Source organism: Poecilia formosa, unplaced genomic scaffold, assembly GCF_000485575.1.
Source record: "Poecilia formosa unplaced genomic scaffold, Poecilia_formosa-5.1.2 Scaffold102, whole genome shotgun sequence".
Classification (NCBI taxonomy): domain Eukaryota; kingdom Metazoa; phylum Chordata; class Actinopteri; order Cyprinodontiformes; family Poeciliidae; genus Poecilia; species Poecilia formosa.
Window position 1 is genome coordinate 1,116,863 of NW_006800041.1, and position 19,775 is coordinate 1,136,637.

The window sequence follows — 19,775 nt, forward strand, 5'->3', positions numbered from 1 at the left end:
TAGATTTAAATAGAGAAGATGGGCACATCTGACTACGCCCCTATTTTCCCCTTACGACAATCTTAGAACGTTGGGCGATCCAAGATTGTTGCTGGTGATTTCATAACCGATCATCCTGTATTGTGATTTAGATTGTCGTGATCGCTCCGATCTAAATCAGGGGTTTTCCCCGACTGGGAGCTTCAAGCTGAATGTGACAGGTAGCCAATCAGAAAGTGCGGATTCTCCTCAGGCATTGATTAATGCCTGATTTTAAAATGAGTTAACTGGACTTGTAGCCATGTTTGGGATTACAAGGGGAATCCCAAACAGCTGACACGGCGCAACCCGAAGTCCAGCGGACATTGGTGATGATATGTGGAAACAACATTAATATTTATTCAACATTTCGTGCAAAGAATATAGAAATGACAAGGGGAGGAACTGGAGCCAATTTGCTACCGCAGTTGATAAACCCGGTAACTTTTCAGCTGTTCTTCGTTAACGTGACATAAATAGGTTACAATGATTTTCATTCAGTCAGGACTTTACGCTGACTCTAGCCACATGGGTCACAGGTAGATTGTAGTAAAGCATTGATTAATGCCTGACATTAAAATTAGGTAACTGGACTTGGAGCCATTTTTTTGTGCCCATGTGGCTGGACATCACACGGCACAATCGAACCCGATTGAACCGTTATACCTAGGATTTCTGTCGGCTAATGTGTTTCTCATGTTTTGAAAATGGGCCAACAATCGGCTGACAACTCGTGTAGTGTGAGCTGGACATTACACTAAGGAAATGAGGAAGGGAGGGTCAGTGCAGAGCACCGGAGCTGAGCCTTTTTTCATTCAGTGCCAGCAACAGAAAGAAAAAAAGACAGGAAGAGACATAAAGCCGATAATTAAAATGAGGTCGATAGGTTTAATTTATCGTGCGATTAATTGATTTATCGTTTATCACGACAGGCCTAGGGGTGGGTCCATTCTGGGTGCTTAGAAGACAGAGATTTAGTCTTTGTGTGCGGAAGAAAGAAGCTAGTCAAAAAGTAATACTCTTGATGTATTAGTCACTCTACATTCAAACTTCATCCACACTCATAAGAGACACATCTTTACAGAAGAAAATCAAGATCCTGGTCAGTAGAAGCTGTCATTGGCTTTTTCCATAGGGTTGCTCAGAGAGTGCTTTCATCTAAATGGAGCTTGGAGTGGAACCACTGCTCCTCCAAACTGAAAGGAGTTATTGAAGAGATTTTAGCCATTTGGCAAGGACTTCTCCTGATCAACCCCCTTTGAGGGTTCCACCTGCAAGTCTCACTTGGACTTTGCTTCCCCATAATGAAATGTAAGGAATCTTGGTTTCCCGCTGGGATCTGTTACTCCATTAAACCATCTTGACTTGATTCCTGGATGAATGGACAGACAGATGGAAGGAGCCAACAGCTGAACAGAACTGTATACCAAAGTAAATTTCTAAACTAGGCTTTATTCAAACATGACCAGGGTGCATTTAGTGACATCAAATGTTTTGCTGTTGCTTTTTCCCTTTTTGTCTTCTGTTTTCTAACAAGATATTCTCTTTTGACAGGTGTTATAACAAGCTATGGTCTTTGGATGGATGGAGTCCTTGTTTTCAACTCCAGTTCCTCTCAGAAGTTCTTCATAGTGGAAGGACTTTCTCCATGGAGCCGACATGTAGTTAGGCTGCAGGCATGCACAGCACAGGGCTGTGGAAAAGGACCATTGGTCAGTGAAACATTTATTTATAAATGTGCCGAACATTAGAAAACATTTTTTCTGCAAGTAATTTCAATAAGGGATTGGGTTTGACTAAGTCTTTTTTTGAATTCTTTTAAGTGTTTGTTTTTATTCACCAGACTTATAGAGTCCATAAAAGTTCAGTTCTGCAATATTTAGTACAGCTCTTCCACCAACAGCTGGTATTTAGAGCAGCGAACGCATCATAAAATCCTCTTTTTGCTGAATAATCTTCTATCACATGGTGAATCGAAACTGCAGCAAAGCAGATTTCCAGAGAGCAGAATAGTGCTATAAGAGAAAGAAAAACATAGACAGACCATGGAGGACTCCACTTAGACATCTATGTGTGTGCCAGTGTGTCACTGGGCCTCATAAAGGTGATCGATTCTCTCAGCTCAATAACGAGGGTTGCGTGGCGACTGTGACATTTGGTGGGACTCCACTTAGACATCTATGTGTGTGCCAGTGTGTCACTGGGCCTCATAAAGGTGATCGATTCTCTCAGCTCAATAACGAGGGTTGCGTGGCGACTGTGACATTTGGTGGGAAATGCCACTCCATTCTCAGCAACGTCTCTGACGACAGGCCAGATTTTAAGGCATATTTCCAATACGGATGCCACGATTTGTCAAACACCAGGAGAAATAGCTGACACTGCAGAACAGGAGAGCAGTATAGAAAGGAGTTAATCTAGAGAAGAGGAGTCTGTGAGAGTATGAACAGAAATTGAGAATGAAGGTGTTGAGAATGAGATGTAAATGAGAATGATGGAATAGAGAGTCAGAATGATGAGCAAGAACAAAAGATTATAAAATAAAATAAAAAACTAAAGACTGAGTTAATGCAGACGAGCAGCTTATGGCATTTAATAGAGTATTTGTTAGAACATCACAGGTAAACCAGCTGATGAAGCAAGTTATTTTGTCTATAACCTTTACTTGTATAGTTTGCATATGCAGAGAGGGTACACATCTGGTCTGATTATGCTTTTATTTATTTAAATTAGGTGGAGTCACATACATTGGAGATGGCTCCAGAAGGCCTTGTGCTGCTGGAGTTGGCCAATCAAAGCTCCAGATCTCTCAGAGCCCGCTGGACTGCTCCTCCTCGAGCGAATGGAAACCTCCGCTACTCACTTTACTACAAAAGCAAAGGTGACACCTGAAGGCTAACAGTATCTCTTTTCATTCTGGGTATATTTTATGTTTTCACAGACAAATTAAATGAAATCTAATGTTAATGTTAAAAAAAAATACAATTAGAAAAATTTCTGCTTGTGTTGATCTCTGATATTAATAATGGTGCATGGCACTATTTACCAATATTTTACGTGATCAAATTTTTTATTAAATTACTCGATTGGTTGTCAGAATAATCCATAGATTACTGCATTACTAAAAGTGTATGCCTAAACTTTGTCTCGTTCCTGAGTTGTTGCTCTGTCTGCAGCTCCTCCAGAGTTGCCATGGGCCTCTTGACTACTTCTCAGATTAATGCTATTCTTTTCTAGCTTTTCAGTTTAGGTAAATTTTTTGTCTCTTGGTAGATTTGCAATTGTGCCTTTATTTTATTTCCAAATTATCTATTGTGCAGTGCAGATGTTCAGTGCTTGAGATGTTGTTTTATGATCTAATCCTGCTTTATGGTTCTTTATAACTTTATCCCCGAGCGGTAATGAACCTCTAAAGCCTTCGCAGAATGGCTAAATTCATACCGAGTGTAAATTACAAACAGGGAGAATGTATTAATTATCTGGGGACTGAATATAAAATGCTTGCCACACTTTTCAGGTTTTATTAGATTTTTTAAATTCAACTGTTCATGGTTGCTCTACACAGTTTTGTGCTACTTCATGTTGTTATATCATTTAAAAATATATACATTGAGTTCTGTTGTTAAAACATAAAATGTGAACAAGATCAAAGGTGTTTGAATACTTTGGTGAAGCGTGGTATGTGACCCTTACGAACAGCAACAACTGACAGGTGCTATTTCTCTGTAGATATGTGGGACTACAGTACTTGCTGATTGCCTGGGAGCACAGTAATGTTATTTCCAGTTTCAAAAGCACTCAGTGTTTTTGTCATAGCTTTCAAAGATGAGCAGAGCAGAACAATATGCATCGAGATTGACTGAGCTGTACATACAAACGCATGCAGACACTCCCAGCAAACAAAGGAAACTTAGAAAGTCAGGCACAAAATAGGACGGTGTAAGAAGAAGTAATCAAACCCGTCTAGTATCGGAAAATATTTTGAAGTTTTTTGATATAGCTTGTGACTTTAGGTCAGGGACAATCTAGGAATGTAAAGCAAAACCGCAGCTGGTAAAAGCAACAAAGACAGATTTCAATCACTATATCACTACAAATATTTGCATGATATGAGAAAAGAAGCGATGATTGCATTTAAAATATGAAGTGTTGGAGATAAAAAAATTCATGTAGATAAACAAAAAAGCTGGACTCTGGCAGAATAAGTTGAAAGATTTCAAAGAACATACAGTCAAGTCGTAAATAAGTTTTACATTTGACACAGACAGTGTATTGATCAGTGAAGAAGCAACATTAGTGAATGGAAGAAGGAGAAAAGTGTGCAGAAGGAGAAAAGCACTGCCTTGTTTTAGTTGAGCAAACCCTGCTGTTTCTTTGAAGTAAACTTCCTCCACTGGTTTACGTAGACCTGAATCACTAAGTATGTGTGTCCAGATTCACAGTTTTCTTTTACTTTTAATTTAGTAAAATGAGTCTCAGTGATTTTGTTATTCTCCCAATTTGTCATTAAATTGTGTGATGTTTTATGTTATGGTTATCCGTTTAGAGAAAAAAAAACCCACATGTATTTAAAATATCAAAATGCACAATATTGCTGTTTTTCTTTTCATTGTATAAAGAGGTCTCTGTTTCTGTGTTTGTCATCCGTTAGATGGTCATGGTGTGTTAGATGGAGGATCAGCAGCGGGCATTTGGTTGTCTGTGTCTGACCTACAGCCTTACACAAACTACAGTTTCTGGATCAGAGGATGTAACACACAGGGGTGTGTTGAAAGCCTGCCACTCATTGTCACTACACCCCCGGCAGGTACGCGCTCTCTGGGAACCTCAGCGCATTACCAAACAGAGTGAATGGAAATTTAATGCAAATCTTTGAAGAGATGTTATGTCCGCTGTTTGATTTCATTAATAAATTCACTCTGATTGTTTTGAATTTGTATCATATCAAATGCTAAAAAGCATAAAGAGATGCTATAGAAAACTGTTAGAAAATGCATGCAGGACGACACAGATTGCACAAAAGATGAATGTTTATTCAGAAGTGTAATCTAAGAAAAGCACACTAATCTGTAAATATGAAGTTAGCTGTCCTGCTAAAAGCACTGAATTCACCCTTTTCTCCTCCTATGTTTTAGTCAGGAAACAACAAAAGACAGGCTTAGGAAAGTTCTGCTGTTCAAGTTCAAAACAAAGGCATAAGAAAGTATAAATTTTAAATACAAGACGTTTCCTCTCTTTCCATCTCTCTTTTTACCTCTGTGCCTCTGGCATCTCTTTAGACTTCTTTAAGGCAAACTGTCTTGATGCGTCCTTGTTTCACGAAAGAACAGAGAGAAGATAGCCGAGCAAGAGACAGAAGAGCAGAGTAGGAGGAGAGCAGAGAGAAAGAAGTGAACATAAAAGTGCATAGTTTAAAACGATTAGTGACACCTCTGATATTGTACCTGCTAACACAGCATGAGGAAGACACAGGCTCAACTCTGTGCGTGCGTGCGTGCGTGTGGAATTTTTGTGTTGTGTGCAGATTTGTGTGTGTATGTGAGTGAGAAGGCAAGAAACACATCTCTTAATGAATTAAAGGAGGACATTTAAGGAATGAACATTCATCTGCATGTGGATCTCTCTTGAAAAGACAGAGTACCAAATGGAACACATTAGAAATATCAAATACTTCTTTTGCTGTAAAACATGTTAAAACCTGAACAAAGATACAGTACATTTAAAGGCATTACGCTTGCAAAGCGGCAGTAATTCTTTATCTACAAGTTCAGCATCATTTGAGGTACAAATTAAATCTGAAGTCCAATTTCTTAAAAGGAGAAAATAAGTAAAAATGTTGTATATCTAAAGGTAAAGTCAACTCTTTTTTCTGTTCTTTTTTTTTTAATCTCTTAAGTAGATTTTAAATAATGCTTTTGTAATTGGTGGCCCGTGTTTTTTCTCTGCCTTTTTGCAGTTTAATTTGCATTAAAAGTATCATTTATGCTGGTCAGCTGCAGCTAGTTGTGTTTTTCCACATTTTTTGTGTTCATGTGTGATCCGTCTTTGCAATCGGACTTTCGCAGTAAGACGTCTTCAGCAATCAGTCCCGTTGCAGCAGAAGAGTTATATTTGATTGGAGGGTCACTTTCTGCATCAGAGAGCCCTCATATCACACAGTCAGCAGTGATCAAACTCTGGTTGTCTTAATTACTGATCTTTTCTCATTCTTACTTTTTTGTTGTTGATGTTGTTGTTGTGTTGGTACACAAAAATCCTATTTCATCTTCCAAAAACTGTTTTTTTTTAGCCCCAGATGGATTGTCACCTGTGACTTTAGTCAGTGCAACCAACACCAGCCTAAACGTATCGTGGTCTGCACCTGTCAACTCCAACGCGCCCGGCCCACTCCTGTACAGCTTGCACATGAGAGCCTCTCCACAGAGCTCAATTATAAGGTAACAGAACCTGAAATTCTGAAACCGATGACTGAGTAAACAAATATGGACACATACTTTAAACTTAGGAAGGAAATTATTAATTTATTAATATTAATAGCTAGCTAAAATTAACTAAGCACTAGGTATGTTCATGCCCCCTTTGCCATGTGGTGCTTTTAGGTGAATTTGTGTCAATATTTTACAAGCGATGAACAGTATAAGCTAAAACTTAGTAAAAAGTATAAAAACATACACATTTAACTTCAAAATGACATTCTTAAACACAATTGTTTAAAAAAAAATGTGTGACTTAAACACAGTAAGTAGAGAATTTGGTATATGTTTTCACTGGCCACTTTAATGGGGCTAGATTGCTTCTATTGGATTTTATCGCCTCTTGCCTTCAAAACAGCATTAGTTTTTCATAAAATTTATTGAACAAATTGCAGGAAAACTGCCTCATGAGAGTTTGGTTCATGTTGGTCAGATAGCATCACACAGTTGTTGCCGATGTGTCAATTGCAATTTCATATCGTTTCTATTCCACCATATCCCATCCCCAAATTGCTCTATAACTACAAATCTGTTGGCTCTGCAGGGTGTTAGAGTAGAACGAGTTTGTTCAAGAACCTAATTTGAGATAAGTTGATCTTTGTTTCATGATGGATTAATATATGATTTATTAAATGCCGCAATTTATCACGGCATTTAATAAACAAAATGGAATCCTCGATAAAATGCGCAATTCCACTGAATTAGCCGATATCACATTTCCGGTCACCTAAATCCCATTTTGTTCCCATTATGATTCTTTGTTTGAACTCAAGTCATCTTCATCACATTTAGCTGCCTAAATGATTCAAATTACTGCAATGTGATTGGCTAATTAGCTCATAGAGTCAACGAGCAATTTGACCAAAATAGCTGGTAAGTGTAAATAACTATCAATATTCCAGTAACTGAGTATTTTCTGTTGAACTTGGTTTCCCACTCTAAGTTACAGGCATCACACAAGACTCTTTCAAATGCAGGTCACATAATTCTTTCTAAAATTTAAGTATATACATATGCATGGACACAAAAAGAGGTACATTATGCACCAAAGCAGAGTATGACACATCAATATAACAGACTGTTAGAACAACAAGGAGAACTAAGAGACAAAAAAAGAAGGAAATTGCAAGGGAAAGAGTGAGGTCGAGAAATTGGGACAGAATAAAGAGAGAGAAGGTGTGAATCTGATATGTATTCATTACATGCTTCCTGACAACAAATTGCAATTTAATCCAAGAAGAGGAGGCTCTCATTCTGTGGTAATAAATAAATGACTAGCTACATGTATTATATATCAGACAGTCATGCCCTCCTCCTCCTCTTCTGCTATGGAAATCTCATTGTTACCTGATTTATTCATTCATTCATTCATTCCTTTCATCCATCTGATGGTAAATGGTCAACGGTGTCTCATTTATGACAGTTTTCTTTTACTTTGTCATACATTCTTTTGTGTGACTGTACTATGCGGGATCAGATATGCAGTCTCTTGTGCTGCTCTGTGTGAAGTGGTTATTTAAATCATAACATTTTAAATTTTGCACAAAACATAAACAATTTAGACGGTATTAAACTAAATTATGCTGGACAAATAAGAATCCTAGACCTAACCTTGAGCTCAATATCACCAATAAGATTTTAAGAAGTGAAGCATAAATCACACTGTTCTAAAGTCTGTTTTGTAATTTTGTATCCAATAAGGCAAGCTCTTAACTATTAACCAGTTGGCTTGAGTTTAACAAATGTGCTTCATCAGACCACTAATGCAGCCCAGTCAGAGCATTACATTTTATTGGCCGTATCATGCTAGTGTTAAAATGAAAATTAAGGAATAATATCATTGTTTATGTTGTTTTGCTTGCTAAAATCAGAAAATGTTAAAAATCGAACTTGTTTAACATCATTTCACTTTAAGTAGATCTAAACTGCATATTAGTAAATGTGTTGTTTGTGTCTGTCCATTTTTAGGCTTTTGGAAAATGCAACAGACACTCACTCCTATTATGTAGAGTGTTTGTCACCTTTCACAAACTACCTGTTCAGAGTGGTGGTTTCACATATTCATGGGGAGACGGCGGGGCCGTGGGCAACGCTACGCACAGCAGAAGACCGTAAGTACTGATGCACAAATGTTTAGGGGTAAAATTTTGTGCAATTATTTTGCAGTTACAGATCCAGCTGAAGTACAATGAGCTTTGCAAAAACAAGTGTTATAAAAATAAGAAAACGAAAGTTTGTTTGTATGATGGGAAGCATAATTGTGTATGTGTTGGGGACAAACACACTGTATTGGTGTTCTTATGTGGGTCATCTTAAGACAGTGGTTGCTAGAAATAGCTTTTGTTCAATGTTTAATGCGCTAACATCGGTCCTGACAAGTTTAGAAGTGGACTCAGCAAATGGTTGATAGCTCACCCAGTGAGTTTATCCACAGTCCCATTTAAATTCAAGTGATATTGACATACGTGCTGATTTTTATGACCAAAACTACTGGGAAACAAACATTTGTTCAAAGCAGGGTGAGTTTAGCTGTTTGTAGGACCCAAATGCATCCAGACAAGAGGCAGAGATGAATGCAAAAATGCAATGAGTTGATAAATATAATTACTGTAACAAGTCAATGTCCAAATCTAAATCATGAAATGAGGAAACCTGAGACTGAGATAAGTATAAAATACATAAACACAAGAACTGAAAACATGCAACGAAATGAAACCAGTAGAGACTAAATCAAGTGTAGGTGAATATTTACTGAGGAGAGGTGATGTGGGGAACAAAAGTTCAAGAAAGAACTAAAACACAAGGACAAAGGAGACGGGAAAAATCAAAAACGGGAGACATAGAAAACAGGAAGTAAAGACTGCACAGAACAGAAGGGACCAAACTACACAAAAATAAAACAGGAGATATTTCAAATGAAAAATTCAGAAACTTGAAGGGATCCCCAACTAGTTGAACATGTTTTTCTTAAAGATGTTAATGGAAAATATTACATCTTTACAGGGAACTCAAACCTATAAACAAAACAAAATAAGTCAAGGTCATGGACCTTGACCTTGACTCTCAATCCACAAGTCGTCTGGATTGAGGTAAACTGCCTCAAAACTTCCATAGATGAGATATCTGTTGAAATAAACAAATATGATTGGCTTATAATCTGTTATTATATTAGCTAGAGTGAGCACAGTTAGCTGGAGCCACATGAAACCAAAACAAATAGGAAGATAATGAATTGATATTTTAAAGTGACCATTAAGAACATTTTAAGAAAATGTCAATATTTTATTTAAATTGTTCAAAACAGAGTAGTGTACACTAATTGTGGACCCCTTAAAGACTGCAACTCTAAATGCAGGAAACTTAACAACATAGAATAAACACCAAGTCTGACAAATTAGAGCATGTGGCCAGTTTACTAATAATAAAACAGTCCAAAGTTGTGTCTAGCTTCCCTTAAGTTAATCTGAGGTTGTGACTGCAGGAAGAAAACATAAAAGGGAAGGAGGTTTTAGAAACATGGGCAAAGGCTGGATTGGGTGAAACACACTGACAGGGTTAGATTTGCATACAGTAAGGTGTGTCTCTGTGTGTGAGTGACCTAGCCAGTGTCATTGTGGGCTAATTGCTGTAATAGAATCATATTAGCCACTGGAACAGCCTCCTCAGTGCAAAGTTATAAATTAATTAGCACCATGATATTATCACATGCATTATCATTAAGCAGCTGAGTTTTGCATACATTTATAAGTGCATAGCCACACTCAAAAATGCATACAAAGCACTTGCATGTTTTTGCATGTAGCTACACATTTACGTGAGCACTAGTGCATCTTCTTACATTGCATTGCATACGCATTCCCACTCACACACACAATTGTAAGCATTTAGGATGCATTAAATTACAGTTCTGTGCTTTTGTCATTTTGTTGTGCAGAATTAATTTCCCTCCAGCAAACACACAGATATGCATGCACATCAACAGACCCACAAACACATTTATATTCACACTAACTCAACTCTGAAGCATATGGAGTACCTGTCAGATACTTAAATATGCCACTACTTGAGCCAGGGTCATAATATCAGCCACACTGCTTGTCAGAATTAGACAGGAATGTCTGGTGGCCTTGTGCAATGCCAAATCTCCCATATACAGGCACAAGAATATAACCATTAAAGGAACAGTGACGCTGCTCAGATTAATTGTTAATTGGCACAAAGTTACAATATCTCCTTATTATAATGAACTTTGTCCTGGAAGTTCAGGACTACCATACTAAATGTATCAGTTTCTCAGCAGTCCTCACAGAATGTTAACAATATATTACATTAAGATTTATGAAAGCTCGGGTTATTTGGATAAAGAAAAAGTGCAACATTTTAAAACGCCTCAAGAAAAAATGCCTTTGTTGTAGCCAGACTTTGCCATGTAAAATAATTTAAACGTTGCCGGATCAGGATGACTGAGAAGAAGGTAAACAAGTAAAAACAGGTTCTGTATGGTGTGATTCTTCTTATACAGACTGATACTAAAAGTATTTTGCAAAATTTATCAACTGGTAAGTTGTTTTCCAATCAGAATAGCTGTTTGATATTGTATGATCCTTAGCAAATTACCCTAATATATTTATTTTTTATATAGCAAAGTTCTTTTTAGTCTCGAAACAGGTAGGTAATAAAAGTAATTGTGTAACATAATGACTTTTTGTTTAAAAAGGTTTAAAATTTTAACTTTGAAATTTGCACACTGTCTTTATATGATCTGAGAAATATCTACAATTTTATGTCATACTGGCTGAAAAATCTGTTTGAGCAATCCTACTGTATCTTTTATTTTCTCTACCTTTTCTTACTTTTTCCCCTGTTTCACAAGAAATGTTGTTTCTTTTTACAAAAGTAAAAGACATGTAGGATAAAAAATAGGGTAAAAAAGAGCTAAAAATCTAGATGAAAAGGGGTAATATGAGGAACAGAAGAAGAAAGAGGAAAAGAAGAAAAGAGTGGACTAATGACAGAACAGAGGGAGAGAGAGAGACCCGTGCTCCTTCCTTCCTTTTTATCATTCCATTAAAGTTTTATATCCATCTTTTTAATGTAATTTGGTCCCTATGAATTCCTGTCGCTGCAGAACAGACAGACGGCTCCTGTGAACATAAACTCTAGCCGTGTTGGACAGCTCCCTTTCCTCTGTCTACTCCCATGTTCACACCAGCTAAGTGATCTAAGAGTGTGTGTCTGTGTGTGTAAATGTGCGCCTGTGCACACACTGGAAGAGAGGTGCGTATTTCAGAGTGCTATGAAGAATATGAATAAAGAGTAAGAATAAAGCACCACTTGAACAAAATGATCCTAGCAAAGCTGTCTTAGAAAGTGAAAATGTGAGTGTATGTGTGTGTAAGAACATTAAATAACATTAAAAACATGAAAGAATAATCCCTCATCACCCAAACTAAACCGCACCGTGGTGAGATAGAGGAGCAGTGCAGGTGAAAGACTCTACAGAGACGAGGTTAGAGGTAACGGCAGAACACAAAGAATTCATGTTATTTAATTAATTACTTCCTGCATTAATAAAACATTCCCCTGTCTTTTTTCCTCGTGTTTTAGTCAGTCATTCCCCGAGGAATAATGTATTTAAAAATCATAACCCTACATTTTACCTATTTAAAGAAGTGTGAATGTAATTAGTAACAAGGTATGTCTATATTATATAGATAAAAAAAAACAAAGTATTTTTTATCCTAAATATTTGAATTGAAAAACACACACCACTCCTAATATTTGCTGGGATTCTTTGAAGAAAATTGCTTCGAAAACAAGTACTTTATTTATGAGGTTGGCATCATGTATGTCTCTTTTCTGTTTAACACACTTTAAATATCACAAATGAGCAGAGATCAATTAAGCAACATCAAGAAAAGCTCACCAGGAAAAGTGTGTCACTTTTTCTTTTTTTTTCTTTGACTTTTTTTTGTGACTACATTATGTCATTTTTTTTCCTATATCAAAGTGTGGTAGGTGATTTTATTTATCTGGTCCTTAAAGGGATAGTTCCATGTAAGTAGACTAAGGTTGATGAGCAAAAACCTGGTTGTTGCAGCTCATTGCAGGCTGTTTTTGCCGTTGAGTTGTTTGCGCTCATCTCTTTTGCTTAGGCTTAAAACATAAAGCACATTTCTCTCTGTTTTTATGAACTGTAGGTTTAAGCAGACGATAGTGACCATTTTATTTGTTGGTTGACCTGGATTTCACAACTTTTTTTAAAGTAGTCAGATGCTTTACCTTCATCTGAGACTGAGCACAGGTGAAAAAAAGCATGATTGAGTATATTGTCTACTTGCGTTCTCCTCTTTTTTAATCTCCCTCTTCTGAGTCTTTCTAAAAACCTTCATCCTTATTTCACATTCTATCTACATTTCCTTAAGAACCTTAAGCTATATTAGTCTCCATCTCAGGGGTAATTTCCTGTTGTTTCCAACAACAGGAAATTACCTTTAAAACCTTAACATCTCTTTTTTAGCCTCACCTATGCCATATAACACTTTGTTGTTATTATTTGAGGCTTATTTATAGATATTTAATTACAATTAAATGAATATGTACATATTATTGAAAAGTTCATTAATTCAATTCATATGGTGAAACCCATTATAAACAATAATTATCCACAGACTGAAAAAAAATGTTAATCCAACAGTGAAAAGTATGTTTAGTATTTGCTTAGATTGGTATTTTCAAAAGGTACTTTCAATAATTTGAACACCTATTCTATTTATTTAAGATTCTAATGGGACCCACAATAATGAGAAATCAGATCAATTGAATCGATTTACCTCTTAACTGAATAAATACAAAAATGGTGTTTAAAATAGACTAAATTCAGTAAGGTTTTGTTTTTAAATGTAGTAGATAAATGGCGTCTAAATTTAACACTAATTAACATTATTTAATAAATGTTAGTAGGTAATAGGTGGTAATAACACTATTATTACCACTATAAACCATATAGTTTAAGTAGAACAAGTGTAGCTTTAGAATGTAAATAATAAATAACTGAGAAAATAAGAACTGAAAGAAAAAATATTGCTTATTCTAACATCAATGTAAAATTATACTTGGTAGAAAAGCCTTTTTATGACATGCAGCAAACTTTAAACAACCCTCAACGTGTTTTTTCTTCAGAAGTGGAGTCTGGCGCATTGAGTGTACATAGAGGCCATGCTGTTTAATGTGAAACTTATCTCTTTATGATAGAACTGTAAACTGTAACAAAGAACTTTGCAACATAAAGATCAATTAGGAGTAAATAATCAGATGAAAGAACAGACTGACACTTTTTTAGAAGATAGCTTAGAATTTGAAATTCTAGATCAATAAATTTCTAAAACATATTACACATATTTTAGAAATGGGTGCTAGTGGGTCACTTAAAATGATTGACAAGATGGGTGGTTTTTTGGGGTATATAGTTTTTCTGACTAAGCATCTTTGCATTCACAAAGTGCTTTGGCTCAGATCAGGTAATGGTGTAGAACAATTAAAAAAAAACGAACCACTTCCTTGTTTTAGTTCTAAAGGCTACACCTTGTTTTTTTCTTTCTACGCTTTGTTTAGGTCAAAAGGTTACATATATAGAATTAATTAGATCATCCTAAATCATTAATGCCTGTGAAGGACATTGAGAGAGTTGATTGATTGACATTTTTAACTATTAAGGCAGTGGTAGTTACTTAAAGGCTCATGTGAGTCTCATATAGTCGGGATATGCCAGCTTATGACCTTGGTCATACCTCATCCTCTTTCTGACCGCCTCTTCAGAGAATCCTAAAGCCGCGGTGACTTTAAATAATCTGCAGCAAAGTAAAGATATGAAATGCAATGTAAATTCCTCCCGTATTACTTGTCACGTTTTGACACCTTGTTGTAAGTATCTTGATAACAGTAAAGCTCAGCATTTGTTCTCATTATGACTCCTAGGAGCCTTGAATCACCTTCAAAAGCCCAGTCACCCCCTCACACACACACACACACACACGCGCGCGCGCACACACACACACATGCTTGTGACCCTGTGCGGAGCTAAAAATAATACCCTTCTTCTTTTCTCTCACATGGACACGCATAGATATACACACCTAAACATATGCAGACTGTTAAATACACACATGTAAGTATGCACAAGAATGAACGAGGAGATACACTTACAAATACACACATACTCACACATATTCTCCCTCACCTCCTCCCCTTCTCCAAGCCCTTGTCAGTTGATTGTGTTATTACTATGCTAACCAAATCCTTATAAATGTGATTTAAGGCTTGGCGGCCCAGCAATCCTGTTTTAGCCTTCTGCTACTGTGTTTTGTTTTGTTTTTTTTACTGGAGAGAGGAGGAGTAAAGGAGGGCGGTGCAGATGTAGGAATGAAGGGAAAGGAGTAGAGAAAGGAGACAAGAAGGCAAAGAGACTAGAGAGATTCAAAAAGAGTAAGAATGTATGGGACATTTGGACATTTCAGGATGATGGATAAAAAAAACAAAGGAGGTGAGAATGAAAGCATAGCAAGTCCCAAAAATTAGACGGAGGTAATGCAATCCAAAACTTGCTTCCTTCTTTCCAGAAACCAGTAAAGCATTCACATCCACCTTCCACTCCACCTCTCCCAGCTTCTCCCCTTCAAAAAATAAAAAAGCATCAAGTGCATCTTAAATGAACATTTCAATTGAAAAACTTAACAGCCCTTCAAATTGCAGAATTTTACACGCGTCAGTAAAGCCTAAATAACACTCAACACTTGGAGAGAAAGGAGACGGTGAGGAGGCAGGAGAGAGGGAGGGGATAGTGGATAGGGGCAACAACAGGGGCTATTCTGAGTGGCTGAGGGGAACTGGATCAAGGTGACTTAAATCAATGATGTTTTAAAATCGCTTAGCATTTTCCGTTAGTCTCCTCAGTTTTTTTTGCATGTCTGTAAGGAATCTTAATTGGACCACACTACAAAAACTGTCCTAAATAAATACATTGTCTGATTAAACATTCAACATACAGGCAGGAACTCGGCCATCCACAACAATATGCAAGCATGCAGGGAAGCACTCTGGCATGGACATGCAGAGAAAGGGAGATGGGCTACTTGGTTATTCGTTGGGTTCAGTGGACCTTTGGTGGTAATTGAATCAGTGTGAGTGCTGAGTAGAGCTAGCATAAAAACCTGTTAACCTAAAAGGTCAGCTTCCTGCATTGTTTATGTAGTTGGAGACCAGAGAGAGGGAGAAAGAGAGACCCGATACAAAGTACAAATGGGAGACAGAGAACGGGATAAAATGGGAGAAGTAGTAAGAGGAGGACAAAGGATGATTGTATAAGAACGAAAGCTTGAAATAAAAAAAAGTTTTATCTTAAACATTGCATGTGATGTGGTTATGTTAAAGCTGCTGAAATCTTACTGAAATATGATTTGTAAGCAAAAACAGTTCTACCAAAATGATCATTTTACCAATGCAATCTAACCTCAGTAAATAACTAAATTAAACATATTTTAATTTTAAACTTCTTAATCTTCCTGTTAAAATTATGTGTATGTGTTGTCTTGTTCCTTGTATGTTTCATGTGGTCTGGTTGTTGTTACTGTTGGTTCTTGTGAGTGTTTAAAGCATCCTTGTGTCGACATTATTGCCTTGACGTTACACATTATCATTTTCTGCATTCAAAATACAAGTTACACATGTTTTTTTTTTAAGTGGAATGAAAACAGGAACTTTATGTGTTCTTAATATTTTGCCGTGTTTGGAGCTTCAAATCTCAAGGCATTAGTTAGCACCTTAGTCTGTTGGTACTCAGCCCCATGAATCAATTGATAATGTAGCAAAAGTGCACACTGTTTACTGTCTAGTTGCAGAGATGCAGGCATGCACATAGACATGTCTGTGTCATGCATGTATGCCTAATCTCAAATGAATTTATGCTCTCATACAATTGCTAATCTCATTTCACTCAATTCCTTTCTGCCTATCCCTCACAAACACACGCACACACACACACATATCACCATCTGGGAAAGCCGTTAGCGGTTAGCGGTAGCACTTAGCGGCGCAGCACGCTCCCTCAGTCCGCTCAGTCACCTTGATCTGCTTGCCCTTCACACAGCACCATTACTGCTATACTGCATCTCTGTGGGTGTGGGCATGTGAGTTAATGTGTGAGTTAGGAATAGTGTGTGTCGCTGTGTATGTCCATTATAGAGCAGTACAGTGGGATGTAAATGCCAGGGGAGGAGGAGGATGTGGGATTACCTTCAAACAGGCTTCCATGAAGTGAAATTTCCTTTCCTGGTCTCGTGTTCATTTTTACCCTGGCACAGTCATGTGATAGTCATGTGACTTTTTGTCCATGAGTTTCTGATGTGCTTCTCTGCCTCTTTCTAAAAGGATTATTTTCTTTTTAACTTAGAAGACTTTAAGCCACAGTCTCACTCACTGAAACTGGCATAAGCAGCGTAGGACGGTTACTGGTGTCAAGGTGCAGCGAAGGTTTTTACATTTCTTGCCCTACAGTTGAAATACAGAACCAGAGAAACTGAGTGACCAGAGTTTTCTCTAGTTCTATGAAGCTGCTTCTGGATACTGCTGGTCAGCTGACCTAAAGATAGGTACTATATTTTTCCTGCTTGCTTACAAGAATGACAAATTATGCTAATGGTGGAAACGAAAGCAGCAGCACCTCAGGTTTGCTGCTTTTAGAAATTTTCAGTTCCATGCTGGCAAAACTTAATTTTGTAAAAAAAAAAAAAAAAAAAAAAAAAAAGAAACCCCTAAAACCGGGGAAATTTAATTGGGGGGGGGGGGTTTGTGTGGATGTCTTGATTGTGGATCAACAATATTTCCTGTAGTTTAGTCAGCCTAGCCTCAAATTGTAACTACCACAAAACTTTAAATCCCACTTGTTTATTGCCTTAGTGACAGAAAGTGAAAAAATGTGAATTTGCATAGTAATCCCTTGAACATTGATTTCAAAATTACCTTTTGGTGTTTTTTGTTATGTTGCTGTCTTATATTATAACTCTTTTGAAATAATCTTGCTTTTCACTTTTCTCTCTTGCTTTTTAAAATAATATTTTATGTTGTCCTTGTTTATTTTTTTCTACAGGTCCAGGCCCCGTAGATTCACCGGCCGTTATGGGACTTCAGTCGCGGAGTGCATTAATTACCTGGGATCCTCCTGCACAAACAAATGGCGTCATAACAAATTATACACTTTATCTTTACTCAGGTTCCATCACTTCTTCAGATCATGACCCTGATTCAGTCCCCAGCACCAGATCGACCTACACCTCAAATTTGTCCTCTAAGCCAAGTGTCTTGCCCAACTTTGATGGAACACGTCAACATTCAGATTTCAACTTCCTGACATGGTCAGATCCTAGCAGACCTAAAGGCTCAAGCCTCAACTCTACGTCTTCTGCAGGTTATGATAACAAGTCCAGCACAACTAAAAAAAATACACACAGCATCATTTTCTCCACCTCAAGGCCTGGTACTGATGAAAATAATCAAATGGACTCATCTGGTGAGATCACTGAAAGTCACGACTACAATATTGTCCTATTCAAACCGACTGAGCCCAAAACCAGCAGTGTAGAAACAAACCTCTCACTTTCAGCCCCAAATTCCACTTTGAGCAGCTTCAATCCTGATAATTTCATCACACAAGACCCATTCATCTTCTCCAGTTTTGTAGCCGACGCATCAAGATCTACTCCTCTGTCTGTCACAGTTCCTGGAAATACCACCAGTTACACTTTCCTCAATCTGCATCCCTACCAAATGTTCAGCCTCCAGGTACTAAATGGGTTCCTACAGAAGAGAGCACTGTGCTTTATAAAAGTCAAAACATAGCTGTAGATGTAATAAACATTTTTTTTCTTCCTTTTTCATGCGGATTTTTCCAGTAACACATATTAAAATGTTTTCATAGTGGTAGAATAATCATGTACAATTGGACGAACTTGATAAACTATGTTACACATACATATTTTTCTTTTTTCCCAATAGTAGAGGAAACTAGAACGACAGTTGAAGATAATTGTTAACTAATTTCTGATAAAGTGTTATGTAAAAAGTTTAACACTGTGATGTTACAGAGCCATTTTCCATCGTCCAGGTGAAAGCATGCACCAGCGCTGGTTGCTCGGTGTCTGGGGCGTCTCAGTACTTCCAGACCCTCCCAGCTCCATCTGAAGGAGTTCCTGCACCTCACCTTTACTCTGACACACCAACATCTGTTCTCTTGTCCTGGGGTGCCCCAGAAAGAAGCAATGGACCACTAGAACGGTAAGAAACTGTCACCTAGACTTCAGTCCGTCTTTCAGATTTCATTTATTATTTCGTGTGATTCTGAATTTTGTTTGCTGTAGCTGGGAGATTGAGCGCAGAGTTGCCGGAACCAAGCAAGTCTCCACAGTAGGCCGCCTTCTGCCAGTTTCTCCCCCTCTTTCATTCCTCGACTCCTCATCAGCTCTTAGTCCTTGGACGGCCTACCAGTATCGACTTGTGCTCCACAATCAGGCTGGAAAGGCTGCAGGTAAGACTGTAATAACTTTGTTATTGTTTTCAGTCTGAGATGTTTCATATTTACACCTCCTTTATGTTTGAAACACTGTTCTTAAGCTGCATATCTGTGTACATGCAGGGCCTTGGGTCAGTGTCAAAACCAGACCTTCTCGTCCAGCTGGACTGAGTCCCCCAGGAGTAAAAGTTCTTGGATCAGAGTCACTTCAAGTGAGGATTTTCTTACTTTCTTTCTTCTTCTTTTTAAATGCCGACATGCCCACTTACCTGGGTATTTATGAACATACTTATTCATTAGATTGTAGTTTTATTTCAGTAAGAAAGTCACTGATACAGGACAGTTTTACCTCACAAGGAATTTCGCAGATTTAAATCCCTGAGTAGTCTGGCGACTTTTACCGTGTTTATATTTACTTAAACCAAAGAAATGATAAAGTAGAGCTTCATTGAGAATCTCCTCAGTCACTGTTGGATTGACTGAGCAAAAAAGACAAAGCAATGTCACACAGATTCTTCTGTCTTTCCCTTTTCGGATTTAATGAGAGAGAGGAGCGTTCAACTCAAGGTCCCCTTCAGAAATGGGAGGGGCTGTGACCCTGTCTGTAGCAGCTTCCTTCCTGTCGGCCATTTTGAAGGAGTGACTGGAGTGGATTTCCACCAGTGGCTAATCTCTCATGAAGGCCTTTCTTTGAAAGCTACTGAAACAATATCACATGCATA

General features: G+C 37.6%; 1 protein-coding gene across 3 annotated transcripts in view; it reads left to right on the plus strand.

Moving 5' to 3' along the window:
* The window catches only part of ush2a (Usher syndrome 2A (autosomal recessive, mild)), a 201,739-nt gene that overhangs the window by 94,375 nt on the left and 87,589 nt on the right, over positions 1 to 19,775 (plus strand). For all 3 annotated transcript variants that reach the window (XM_007559093.2, XM_016674807.1, XM_016674808.1), the window contains exons 45-53: positions 1,573 to 1,730; positions 2,752 to 2,899; positions 4,670 to 4,825; positions 6,308 to 6,455; positions 8,460 to 8,602; positions 17,635 to 18,326; positions 18,649 to 18,818; positions 18,902 to 19,068; positions 19,177 to 19,265. In XM_007559093.2, coding sequence (XP_007559155.1) covers positions 1,573 to 1,730; positions 2,752 to 2,899; positions 4,670 to 4,825; positions 6,308 to 6,455; positions 8,460 to 8,602; positions 17,635 to 18,326; positions 18,649 to 18,818; positions 18,902 to 19,068; positions 19,177 to 19,265 — 1,871 coding nt within the window. The remainder of the gene's footprint in view (positions 1 to 1,572; positions 1,731 to 2,751; positions 2,900 to 4,669; positions 4,826 to 6,307; positions 6,456 to 8,459; positions 8,603 to 17,634; positions 18,327 to 18,648; positions 18,819 to 18,901; positions 19,069 to 19,176; positions 19,266 to 19,775) is intronic.